This window comes from Zonotrichia leucophrys, chromosome Z, assembly GCF_028769735.1.
Source record: "Zonotrichia leucophrys gambelii isolate GWCS_2022_RI chromosome Z, RI_Zleu_2.0, whole genome shotgun sequence".
Classification (NCBI taxonomy): domain Eukaryota; kingdom Metazoa; phylum Chordata; class Aves; order Passeriformes; family Passerellidae; genus Zonotrichia; species Zonotrichia leucophrys.
This window is the reverse complement of record NC_088200.1, coordinates 32,533,227-32,546,705: the sequence shown is the minus strand read 5'-3', so window position 1 is coordinate 32,546,705 and position 13,479 is coordinate 32,533,227. Positions and strand designations below refer to the sequence as shown.

The following is a 13,479-nucleotide window of genomic DNA, read 5'->3' as shown; positions in this document are numbered from 1 at the left end:
TTGTTTTTCCCAGAAGCTTTGTTGATAAAGGACATCAGAAGTTTTAAGTAAGGAGATAAAAAGCGAGAAGGCAAAATAGGCATCTGTAAATAGAGATGTGTCTTTGTGTGTTTGTAGGTGTCCTTCACACAATCCTAGTCAGCCCTCCTATCCTCCAGCCACCAAAGTGTAGGATGCACACTGGCAGCTCCTCTGTAGAAGATGATAACAACTGGATTTTACTTGCCAGCCCATAGCAGTCTGAGAATTGCTGCCCTTGGGCAGCAGTGGGGGATTTGTAGGTTGTCCCATGTGGTTCATCATGGGTGGCTTTTGCCGACAACTTACTATATTCCTAATCCTCCCTCTAGTGGCCACCAATGCAATTCTTTACCTCTGGCTGGGAGAGCAGGACAGTTGGCTTCCTTCAAAGCCAACACCATTGCTGCTGCAAGAACTGGTGAGTAGAAGTGCTGTGTGAACAGTATCTTTCTTCTCTCTGGAGACTGAATGAATCATCTCCCCAACACATCTCTGTTCCAGAAGATATGGGAGAGTGCTTTAATTGTATCCCAGAATTTCGGTTTCTACAGCACGGTGGACAGCCCTTATCAAGAGGAAGACACCATATTTTTGTAAAGACCCTTTGGAGCAAATACTTGTTGCTTTCTTCTTTTTTCTGTCTGTGGGAGGTATTCATCACGCCTCACCTTCCTGCTGGAAGCTGGTGTGGCTGTTACTAGTTGTATGCGGTTTAAATACAGCCTAACCATACATAGTACACAAAGAATAGCATGAATTATTTTCTGTGCCACTAGAGAAAGTCTTGAAACAAAATAAAGGATGCCAGCTTTCTCTGGTATTTTTATTATTTGTTTGTTGGATTCCTTTGTTGGATTCCCTTTGTTGGGTAACAGACTGATTTTAAAACACAATTTTAGTAATGGTAAGTGTGGCAGAGAAAAATCAATTTTAAAGAAGTATAAAGAAAAGAAAGCTCATAGAGAAATTAAGTTCCAATTATCAGAATCTTAAATGTATTGTCAGATCCTGTTTCTTGTGATGGTAATGTGCTAATGATCTTTCTAAAATCCTGGGAAAACTCCCATTGATTTTGGTAGAGACCAGATTTTCGCCATGGATATTCTGTCATGAATGTCATTGTCATTTCATGCATTTGACAAAATACAGTGGAAAAAAATAATTGGCCCTGAAGGAGTAGGCACTTGTAGAGATTAAAAAATTTGCATGTAATTATTTAGATTTCAAGGGAAGATTTGTGAATCCCTAAAGTGGCATATATTTATTACTTTAAACTCAGAGGAAGTGGAGGAGAGATTTTCTTTGCTAGCTCATGGTGGCTGAACCAGGCATCTTCTCTCCTCTCTTTCAGTTTAATAAAAGGATATATTGTGATCATTTATTTTCACTGAGCCCTCTACTCATAAACATATATTTCATTGTAGCTATAATTCACGTTGAAACATGTATCTACTTTCTCCATGAGAGAACTTGCTCCTGCTATTTCTGTCGATTTATGAAATGCACTTCACTGTATGCCAAAACAAGACACAATTCTAAAGAGGACCTGGGTCAGGAAAAAGAAAAGGGAAACAAAGGTTGAAGAGGCAGAGACTTTAACTGGAAAATTTAGCTAATGTAAATATTCTATTAAGCAGAGACTTGACCAGGGGCCATATTAACAGGCTGCCTTATGTCCCTGTGCACTGCTTAAGTCCAGCTCTTTCTGAATCAGTTTGTCTGTATCTTCGTTGCTTAATGACTGAAGAAGTATGTATTAATTACTTAGTGACTCCTGAAACATGGATATTACTTGATGAAGTAACCAAAGTGAACTTGAGCATATGTGTTGAGTGTCATGAAGACATTGTGACAGTGCAAAGTTTATATAGTTTTGGAGTACTTTATATTGCAGAAGTGTCTGATTTTTGTGCTGTTTCTTCTTCATAGTGTTTTAAGAGCAATCCACTGCATTCAGCTCTTCCTAGACCTGCTAGTATGCCTTATCTTAGTGACTAGAGCAGTCAGGAGTCAAGGAACGAGCTAAAAGCAAGCTGGGAGAAACCTACAATCTTTGACTGAATAGTAACGTGCTGTCTTTTCCATTGGACTTCTATATTATGTTCATCTCTGCGGTGTTAAATATTCACATCAGGAGAATAAAAGTGCTTTAACTTTTGAAACAGGACGTCTCTTCTAGGGCCTATCTTGACTTTGAAGAATAGGAAGAGCATAGGAAGTAGAAGAAAGGTTTCCTGTTTATGACAGTTTAATACAATGCCAGCACTCTGGATTCCATTCCTGCCTCCTCTCTCATGGTATTTAACAACTCAAAGCATATATTGCACTCTTACTAGCTTGTTACGAGTTCATTATTGTATGTATAGCTCTCTGGAATTTTTGTCCTCTGAGGCATTCAAGGAATTTCATCATCTCATATGAAAACTCACCCAGACACCTGAAATCAACGGGCTCTTCACAGTAGACATTTCACCTTCTATCCCCCTGTATTCTCAATAGAATGATCTAGGAGGTAAGTTAGTGCTTATGAAAGAAACAGTTACATTTAGATTGCCTCTAAAAAGTGGAAGAAGATGTTTTATGAGAGGCAGCTTTGGCTGTAGTGACCATGAGATTGTAGAATTCTGTATTGAAGTAAGAGGCAGTGGGACCACAAGAAAGATTATAACTGTGGAATTCAATAACAGAAGAAAATAAAAAAGATAATGTGGGCTCATTATTAAATGGAGATGGGGCCCTGATAAGAGGGGAAGATGAGAGGGCAGAGTTCCTGAGTGCCTTTGCATCAGTCTTCCCTGGCAAGACCAGGCCTCAGGGATCCCTGACAGAGGAGACCAGAGTGAGGGAATGCTGGGAGGAAGACACTTTCTTAGGGAAGGACGATTTCATCTGAAACAATTAGACACAATTAGACCTGCTTAAGTCCATGGGCCCTGATGGAATGGATCCATGAGTGATGAGAGAGCTGGTGCACACTGTAACTGTTCTGGGCTCCTCAGGACAACAGAGACATGGAGCTGCTGGAGGATTCTGACAAAAGGACAGATCCAGGCTCTTCTCAGTAGTACCGATCAATGGAACAAGAGGCAGTGGAACAGGAGGCATAAACAAGGCTGCTCACGATCGCTTTTGAAATATCATGAAGACTGGGAGAGATGCTGAGGACTGGAAGAAAGGAAATGTCACCCCAGTTTTCAAAATGGGCAGGGAACTACAGGCCAGAATCCCTGTGAAGGTGGTGGAGCACCTCATTCTGGAGGCCATCTCTGTCCATATGGAAGACAAGAAGGTGATCAGGAGTAGTCAGCATGAGTTCGCTAAAGGTGATCAGGTGTTTGATTGACTTCTACAATGAAAGAGCTACCTGGATGGATGAGGGCACAGCAGTGGGTATTGTCTGCCTCAACTCCAGCAACCCTTTCACAACATTCTCATAGGCAAACTCAGGAAGTGTGGGCTTGATGAACAGCCTGTGAGGGTCATAATTGGTGGCAGAGGGTCTAGTTAGAGGCCTGGCACTGGTGGTGTCACCCAAGGATCAATACTGGGCCCAGTTTTATTTAGCTTATTCACCAATGGCCTGAAGGGCAGATGCCTTCTCAGCAAGTTCATTGAGGGCACAGAGCTGGGAGCAGTGGCAAATACCCGGGAGTGCTGTGCAGCCCTTCAGGAGGACCTCAGCAGGTTGGAGAAATGGACAAAGAACCATCTGAAATTCAGCAAGGGCAAGTGCAGGGTCCTGCACCTGGGGAGGAACAACCCCAGGCACCAGCACAGGCTGGGGCTGCCCTGCTGGGGAGCAGCTCTTTGGAGAAGGACCTGGGGGTCCTGGTGGGCAAGAAGCTCTCCATGAGCCAGCAGTGTGTCCTGGTGGCCAAGAAGGCCAATGGTATCCTGGGGGCATTGGGAAGAGCATTGCCAGCAGGTGGAGGGAGGTGATCCTGCCTCTCTACTCAGCCCTGCTGAGGCCTCACCTGGAGTGCTGTGTCCAGTTCTGGGCTCCTCAGGACAGCAGAGACATGGAGCTCCTGGAGGATGCTGACAAAAGGACAGATCCAGGCTCTTCTCAGTGGTACCAATCAATGGAACAAGAGGCAATAGAACAAGAGGCATAAACTGATGCCCAGGAAATTCCAGCTGGACATGAGGAAGTTCTTTGCTGTGCAGGTGACCATGCACTGGAACAGGTTGCCCAGAGAGGTTGTAGATTCTCCCTCGTTGCAGATATTCAAGAAGTGTTTGGACACAGTCCTGTGCCATGTGCTCCAGGATGACTCTGTTTGAGTAGGCAAGAGATGACTCACTGTGGTCCCTCCCAAACTGACCCATTCTATGAGAGATTGTAAATCATGTATTTTGTAGTGTCACTTAAGTTAAAGGAGAAAGGTACACATAGTTTTTCTGCCACTGACACCTTGATGCTTGCTATACAGGGAATCAAGAAGGAACCAAATCTCCAAAGTCTGAGATCTATTTTTGTATTTTCTTTTATTTTCCCTTAAAAGAGGATCTTCAGATTTACCAAATAGTTAAAAAGGCATGTCTGATGACAGAGTAGTCTTATTTATGTAGGATTCCTATGCTCATATATAGAATGAGGATATAATTTCACTGATTTTTAATATCAGTATTTTTCTTAGGCTTGGGGATCCAGAATTGCAGCTCTTCTTTTTGTGCACTAGAACCTGTATTTTCTTCTGGGGAAAAATTATATAACATACATTTTATATATATATATATATATATATACACACACACACACATTACATAATAATGTGAAGCTGATCTGCATGTATTCTTCATATTAATTCCCCTTTTTCCTTAAAGTACAGTAAAGTACAGTAAAAACTCTTCTATTCTGAGGTAAGGGTTTATCTCATATAGGTAGGTCTTTATAGCCAGTGTCAAGCTTGGACATGATGATGTGAAAGCAATGCCAGAGAATACTGCAATGTACTAAGTTATCTGTAGAGAGAGGAGTGGGAAAGGAGACAACACAGGGAAATCAGAAAAAAATTAATGGCAACAACAGAACATTTTCTTTAAGGACCTGAATAGTATTTAATGAGAAACACAGAGAAAATCAAAAAGAATATATGCAGCGATAGGAACTGAAAAAATACAATGAAAATTCTGGAAAGGAAAGGGCACTTATATCACTTGTAGATCACAGAATTATAGTTTATTAACTCTCCTTATGTCTTGTAACTTCCCAAGAGAAAGTGTACTACTCTGTTAAGATCCACAAGTATTCTTAATAAGGCAGTGAACGTCTGGTGGTATTGTTTTAAAAAATCTAGCAAGTCTTTCTTTATGTTTTTTATATTTTATACATTTCAAAATAACTCAGATAACTGCCTACTCCCTTTTTAATTTCTTTCATGTTTAATTATGGCAATAAATGACAGCATTTATTATCTGGAATTTGCCAGGGGTCCTAAGAATTGGTTTGAATTTCTTTCATTCTATTAGAGTTTATCTCCAGATGGATTAAATATCTCAGAAATTCTTAGGTTTTTTATAAAATAGCATGCTATTACTATCATAAGTAAATTGATTGCTGCTCAGTTTTCTTTGCTGCTCATAACCCGTCTAGAGTGATGCCTACTATATTTTTCTTTCATGCCCTCAGATGAATTGTGAAACTATCTTTAGGCAAATAAAACATACTTTTCCTCATCAAAGAAAATATAAGTTTGGCTCTGAGATGAACATCTTGTGATCTGATGAGTGAGCTCAGAAAGTATGTCTGGGTTAACCAGCATGCACTAGTTTTAGAGATGCAAGTTTCACTATGTATTGGTACTGGCATCTTTATAATTAACTGTTGCAATCACGAACCACAATTTTTGGGATTGCTTTTAAAAATAGTTACAGCATTTACATGCCTGCAATTTTAATTCAAGAATAAAATGTGCTCCATGTAATTTAAAATTTGGCTGCTGAAAGTAATGCAGACTATTTGTGAATTGAAATCTGCAGAGCATTTCAGTTCTCAGGAGATTATGGTCGCTAAACCACTGGAGTTTTTTTTTTTTTCTTAGGATTGCATTGACCAGTCATGAGGACATTTTATGTCTTTTTTTATAAAATAAAAATCTGTAGATTTGAAAGCAGAATGTTTCTATCGAACTGCTTGTAATGATTCCCCCCAGTATTTAAATGAACATATTTATCTGCACTATTTAGATTACTTTTTAAAGAGACCATATACTCAGGGAAGAGTTCATAATTTAAAAATAGTTTTTCAGTATGGGGCAAAACCAAGTTGTATCTATTGTCTGGATAAAAACAGCACTTCTAGCTTTTTCCATTTATTTTTCTTGTCTTAAAAGTTATTATCTGGGTTTTTTATCTGAGATTTTTAATAAATAATATTTAAATTAGACAGAAATGATGTTAATTTTATATACTGTGTGACAAGATGCTGCAGAACTTTTAAAAAATGGCTTGATGTATCTCCTGGCATCAATTAAAGATTCTTCACTATCAGTGAATAGGGCGTGTACTCTCTTACAGGTGATACGCTACCTGAACAATATTCAGCTTATAACACACTTGTGAATTTTTTTAAAGCTGAGTGATAATTTGCAATCATAGAAGTTTAGAATATTTTCTTATTACAAAATTCCTCAAAAATGAATTTGTAAGGAGTGCCATTTTTTAGCCAAATTCGAGAAGGAAATGTGTCGGATGGCAGTAGGAAATGCAGTAAAAATATAACATTAATATCATTGCTATCCAATAAGTAGACTTGTGAGAATGGTCTGCATTATTATAATGCTTAATTCTAAAGTGTGTATAAATTATTTTGAACCAAATGTATCTGAGGAAAGTATCATTATGAAGTCCACATTCAGCCTGTTCAACCAAGAGAATTAAGGCAGTTTGTAACAGAAAGGATAAATTATTAGTCAGAACTCAACATGAATTGTACATCAGCTAGCTGTGCCACATTACTGGCATTGCTGTTTGTCTTGGCTTGTTAAATACTGTTTCCTATTGTGGTGAAATGTGAGCAGAAAATTGCTAGAAACATTCCTGCTTAGGTTGTCAGGTCTGATTTGAATTATTGTCTTCTGTTTTTGGCAGTTTTTGCGTTGATTATAGTATTCAAGGTGAATCTTGTCACAGCTTCTCGTATATTTAGATCTTTCACTTATTTTCCAAGAGCCAAAGGAGGATATTATTTACTCCTACAAGGGAAGGCTGAGAGTATAAGATTCGTTCAGCCTGAGAGAGAGACAGCTTAGGTGTGACCTAATATCAGGCATGTGGGATTCCAAGGGAGCCTACAAAAGAGATGGAGAGGGACTTTTTTTGAGGGCATTTACTGACGGGGTAAGTGGGAAGGGCTTCAAACGGAAAGAAAGCAGGTTTAGATTAGATATTAGGAAATAGTTCTTTACTGTGAGGTCGGTGAGGCACAGAACAAGTTGTCCAGTGAAGGGGATGTCCTGGTAGTGTTCAAGGCCAGGATGGATGGGTCTTTGAGCAACCTGGTCAAGTAGAAGGGTCCCTGCCCACAGCCTGGGTTTTGGAACTCTGTGGTCTTTAATGTCTCTTGCAACCAAGTCATTTTATGATTCTATGCATGTCTTAAAAACTAAGAGACGGCTGTGAGGTAAAGTTAGCAAATATTTGAAGCAGGAGGTTTTAATCCCCTTTTAATTATATTCATTTCACATTTTGGAATAAGTTAAATAATTGCTTCTCTTTTTAAGAAAGGTACAGGACTTGTTGAGGCTTTTAAGTACAGATAATGCCATTATTTCAGTTTTATAATAATGCATGTTCAATAAAAACTGCATGTGAATTTCAAATATACATTTTTAAAATTCTAATAAACATCTTACAGCATGTTTTTAAGAGAGGAGGAAGGCAGTGTTATTGAAACAATATACCGTCATCATATCAGTGGTTCTTTACTGCTTTTTAAAAAAAAAACTCAGAAAATATGCTTAAAAAGCTACCTTATAATGTTGCCTTGGCAGTGATATACCCTGTTTTGGCAGTAATGATCAATTCCAAATTACCGTGTTGATGGTTAACAATGAAAGAGGAACTGGAGGTGCCAGGCAAAATGAGTATTCACAGAGACAAACTGCCTCCTTCAGAATGAATTAGAGTTCTATTGTTTTATTTAAAAATAATATAATAAACCAAATTATAATAAAAATGTAATAAAAGAATAAAAATTGTAGGAAAATATATGAAAATGCAACACTGTTTCCCAGTATTGCTGTTTTGTTTTAAACCAGAGCATATAAACAATAATTCTGCATTGAATTGTGGTGACTGCATTCTATTTGGTGATATTTTCTTTGGAAATTTAAGTGTCTTTACTAGGAGAGGATGGCAGACAGAGAATGGATTTTGTGCAATATGCAAATAAAAACAAACTTATAGTAAATCTATAAATATGTTCCTTTTTTTTTTAGAAAACAACAGATTTATAAATTCGTCTCTGAGTGGGATAGCCTAAAATTGAAGGAAAATGAAAAAATTATTGTGGCTAGGGGGCATTCAGTCAATTTAAATTCTCACTGCTGTAGATTTTGGCCAAATAAAGTGGGATGGTAGAATTAATAATCAATAGGTAAAGTACAATTATACTCAAAAATTGGAAGAGCAAGAATGATTAATTAATGATCTTTCATTTCATCCCAAGGTGTACAGAAACAAGAAGTGGTGTGTAAAAGGCTGGATGACAGCTCTATTGTACAAAACAATTACTGTGACCCTGACAGTAAGCCTCCAGAAAACCAAAGAGCCTGCAACACTGAGCCTTGCCCACCTGAGTAAGTCATTAGTCGCTTAAGATGGACATCATTTTGCATAGAAAGATAAGTCTTCATAATCTGTAATAAATCCTGCTAACCAAATAAGATTCTTATCTAGTATTCGTGGCCTGCCTTACCAGAAAAGGTATTTAGGTTTGGTTTTTTGTTTCTTGTTCCTCTAAAATCAGCTCTGAAAAATGCATTGAGAATCTCTGCTTGATCATGGAACAATAGTGATGTTTGAAACTGCACCAAACACTCTAAGTAAATAGAATCTAGCAAAACAGTTTTTACGATATGAGTGTCATATGCAGTGAGTAATGCACAGAGTAGAACTGGAGACCGTTCTTAAGGCAAAAATGATAAAAAAATGTTGCAGTGAAGCTTAACTTTACCCTAGTTATTAATATTGCATCTGAAATGTTTGGCATATTCTAAAGTATGTTATGTTAACATTTGTGTTGAAGCATTCACATGAGAAGTGGAAAATACAGGAACTTCTAAGAGGACCAAACCATTTCCTGGCAATAGTTTTGTCAAACTTTTTCTCCAGCATATTCAGTGTTGAAGAGTAATGCTGTATGCCTTTAGGATTAGGTGCTTAGATTCTGTTTAGATTTATTTTTAAAGAAAGCTGTATGCTAGGTATTGATAATTAAAAACCCAGCAGCTCATTTGATCAAAAATGAAGTTTGGTAAAGACACAAAGCATAGTTTACCTGTTTAGAAACAGTTGTGATATTTTGTACTAGAAAATAGTATCAACATATGACAACAGCTTTCCTTATGCTTTGGGACAAGTAAAACTTGTGGAAAAGGTGTAACCAATACAAAAGTTCATTGATTCCCAAGCTCTGGTTAATTTGATTTTGGTGATAATCTGAAGCTGTATTCCAAATGGGTATGAAAATCCTTAATGGTAATTAAATGTGGATACTGCACAATACTGTGGTCATCTGTAAATGTCTCTTAGAAACTGCTAAATTGTAGCATGGAGGACACTGTGAAGAACAAGACAAGATTATCGTGCATTAAATCACAGCAGGTCTATGAACTTCCAACTGCTTCCCTGGCATGGTGCCTGGTTGCAGGATGGCAGAGCAGTGTCCCTTTCGCTTCATGTCCCTGTGTCACCTAACACACTCATTTGGCATAAAGCCAAGTGGAGCCATTGCACTGCTGTTACCTTTGGGTGTGAGCAAGCTCTGTCAGACAGGTCTAAATTAGGTCAAAATCATTGTCCCCACAGTCTATGTGTAAAAATGTGTTTGTCCTGGAAGGGTATGCATTTGTCCTCTGTTTAGATAACACTGTTTGACATGGCTCTGAGTGCACCAGCTGTGTGCACCTGAGAGCAGGACTTAAAAAGCAGTCATGTTTGATCAGTTCCTTTTTACCAAAAACATCCTTTGTGTGGCTTAACTATTAGCAAATTAGCGTTTTAGAAAGCAATATTAACAAAGTTATTCCAAACTAGGTTAATTTCGGGGGGCTTTTTGTTGTTTTGCTTGGTTTGGTTTTTCGTTTTTGTTTTTCACTGACACTACTTAAAAAAACCCCACAAACTAACTAAACCAAGCCCGCAAAGTGGGAAGTTTTTGAATTCCCCATCCAGTACAACAGGGACATTGATTAACATGGTGAAAGTCAAGACATCAATGTTCAGAAAGTGGGTAGAGTGCGTTAATTAGCATCTGCTTCAACATATCAGAGCAATTCAATCCAAGTCTGCCTCCATTATGAAGTTCCCCCCAGAATCAATTCGTGGTGCCAAACTAAGGAAAGGTTCTCAATTCCTGATTCTGTAAGTAGTCTAGTAGGAGGCTGTTCAAGTAACAGATAGTTATCCTAAGAAGTTTGGCTGTTTTGACAGAAAGTTTTATCATGCAGTAAGACTTTGGGTTTACATGGACTGACCAAATATTTCCCTTTTTAATTAGCACAATTCTACTCTTCTGTTGGTGCATACCAAAAGCAATGAAAATTATGTTCTTTCTAGCTGAGTGCCACTTACATTATACTTGATGTCTTCGAACAGCAGAAGGCTATGTTTTTTTTCAATACTTTGTTATTACAATAAGTAACTCTTACATTTCAGATTTCAAGAACATATAATTTCATATTTCTATGAATTATGAATAGTGCTGTCTTATCATACAGTATAAATATTAAAGGTACCTGAGAGCAAAGTCACTTGAGCAAATTATAATATCAATTAAAAATTAACTCTGCAGCCTCTTGAAAGCTCTGAAAAGCTTCAGATTCTCCCTATTGTGGTAAAGGCATAAGATTTTTTGATCTTATGCCTCTTAAGAATCGCAAATTAACTTCCTTTTGCTGGGAAAGTAACAACAGAATGTGACATAATTGTTTCCATCTCTGCGTTGATCTAGTTTCATGTTAGGATATATTACACATAATGTAGGATATATTACACGTAATGTAACACAAAAGAGGATAGCAGAACTTTTTTTTTGACAGCAGCTTGAGAAAAGACATCTTATGAGGTAGCTCCAGGCATGCCTCCAGGAGCATCCACAGTGACTGATATGCCTGGCATTTTTGGCATTTTGGCAACATTTGATAGCATACTAGACTTCAACTTCATCCTTTGCAAGGATGGCTCAGGCAAGTAACTAATCAACATATTAAGTACTGAAGAGCAAATGTGCTCGTCAATATGAAGACATATTTCTATTTAATTGAGCTGCATTAGTCATTCATAAGTAGAAATATATAATATTACAGCCAGATTAAAAGCTGCTTTAATCTCTGCAGCAACACAAAGCAATCTAATATTATTTACAATTCTTGGTTTCTACTATGTATGCAGAAGCACTCAGAAGTTCCCTCTACAACCTACAGTGCAATTCTTTAAATTTTAAAGGAGCTTGTTGAGATGATTATTTTTATCAAATGAATTCATGTCTTACTAGTGTTTGCTTCAGTTTAAAAGATGAGAATATTTACTTTTCAGTGAAGCCTTTTATTAATAAGTTTACAAATGTCTCATCATTTGATGAGAATTAACTCTCAAAAAACCCAATTTTGAGATCAAATTATTTTATTGTAATGATACCAAAGAGGCAAACATCTTGGCTTTTAACTTGTGATGTAACTTTCAGCAATGGTTCACAAACATTTCCAGTTGTAAACCACTTTCACAGAAATTATTTCAGGCAAGTCCAATACAAACCTACATAAATAGCTTCAGATTTGTCAGGCTCAAGCACTCCTTTCTAACTACTGTAGGCTAGGATGGAAATTGCTGGTCTTGAAAAATGCAAAGTGGTGTTATTATTGGAAGATATGATTGCAGTGAGGCATAAATTAAAATATTTAGTAAAAAGACCCATAAATTTCTACTTTATTTCACCATGAATGTGTGTATTGTTAAAAATACTTCGGTTTAGTGATTTAAACTATTTGCATTCTTGGTTTGTGTAGTTATCAACTCTGTTTCTGAAGTGTGTTTAACTGAGCCTCCTAACATATTCTGTCCAGATGGTTTATAGGAGATTGGTCCGAGTGCAGTAAGACGTGTGATGGAGGAATGCGTTCGCGGACAGTGCTCTGCATCAGAAAGATTGGCCCCTCCGAGGAGGAGACGCTGGACGCCGCCAACTGCTTAACACACCGGCCTCTTGAGAAAGAGCCCTGCAACAACCAGTCCTGCCCCCCACAGTGGGTTGCTCTGGACTGGTCAGAGGTAAGGAGATTTCACCGTGCTATCTCATTGGTGATAGCGGAGGCAGGACCTCTGACTGCTGAACAGTAGTACATTTTCTGTCAGGGCTTGCTAAGTAAAGGATTAGTAGGAAAATTTCCCAGAGGATGTTTCACCTGTGCCTCATTGTTTTGTTTCCTGCCTCTTATGCCCGTGACCTACAGTGTCACTATAGCCTAAATTAGCTCCTTCTCTCCCACAGGTATCACGTACTGGTTACCTAAAGTGGTTTCTCACTCTCTTATCATGTCTAGGCTTTTATGCAGCAAGGTCATGTATTGATTTTGAACAAAATCATTCTAATTTAAAGACTCAAACTCCGCTAAACTTCTGGTTGTGATAATTAATCAGAGTTGTGAAAAACTACCAGGCTTCTTTCTGGTATGAATTTTATTTGTGTAGCTTGGCACACTGTTTTGACTGATGATATCATTTTAATAGAATGAGAACAGTTGCCTTTTTTTTTTACTGTTAATGTTTTCCAGAAATATAATATAATATATTAAAATCCTTATAGTACTATAAATATAAACATTTTTATATGAATTTCTGACAGAAGCATGAAAAGGAAAACAAGAGTGAACTTAAAAAATGAAGACTTGAATATTCCTCCCATTTAAACCAATGACAAACCTTGCTAATTTTCTCTGGAATGCAAGATATGAAGTTTCCATTTCATACTCAAAACAATGCATATTACAAATAAAACAATTACAGAACTGTTTTATCTGCTTATACACTTGTTGACACATAATATAATTACATATTCTTAAAATTTTAAGTGATTATTTACAAGAAATTGTGTATCCTTTTGGTCAGAGAAACAAAAACATTTTGCAAACATACTGGTTAGATGAAGTCCTTAGGAAAATGTAAGCCTGGTTTTTATCAAATTGAAATGAAAACTAAGGATGTCTTTCCCACTGAGCTTTGACAGAATTAATCTAC

The 13,479-nt window shown here is 37.5% G+C and overlaps 1 protein-coding gene across 1 annotated transcript in view; it reads left to right on the top strand.

Annotated features, from left to right (window-relative positions):
• Positions 1 to 13,479, top strand: part of ADAMTS6 (ADAM metallopeptidase with thrombospondin type 1 motif 6) — a gene marked incomplete at its 5' end in the record, with an annotated part of 134,084 nt that overhangs the window by 107,878 nt on the left and 12,727 nt on the right. The window contains 2 exons of the mRNA XM_064736453.1: positions 8,693 to 8,822; positions 12,309 to 12,513. Coding sequence (XP_064592523.1) covers positions 8,693 to 8,822; positions 12,309 to 12,513 — 335 coding nt within the window. The remainder of the gene's footprint in view (positions 1 to 8,692; positions 8,823 to 12,308; positions 12,514 to 13,479) is intronic.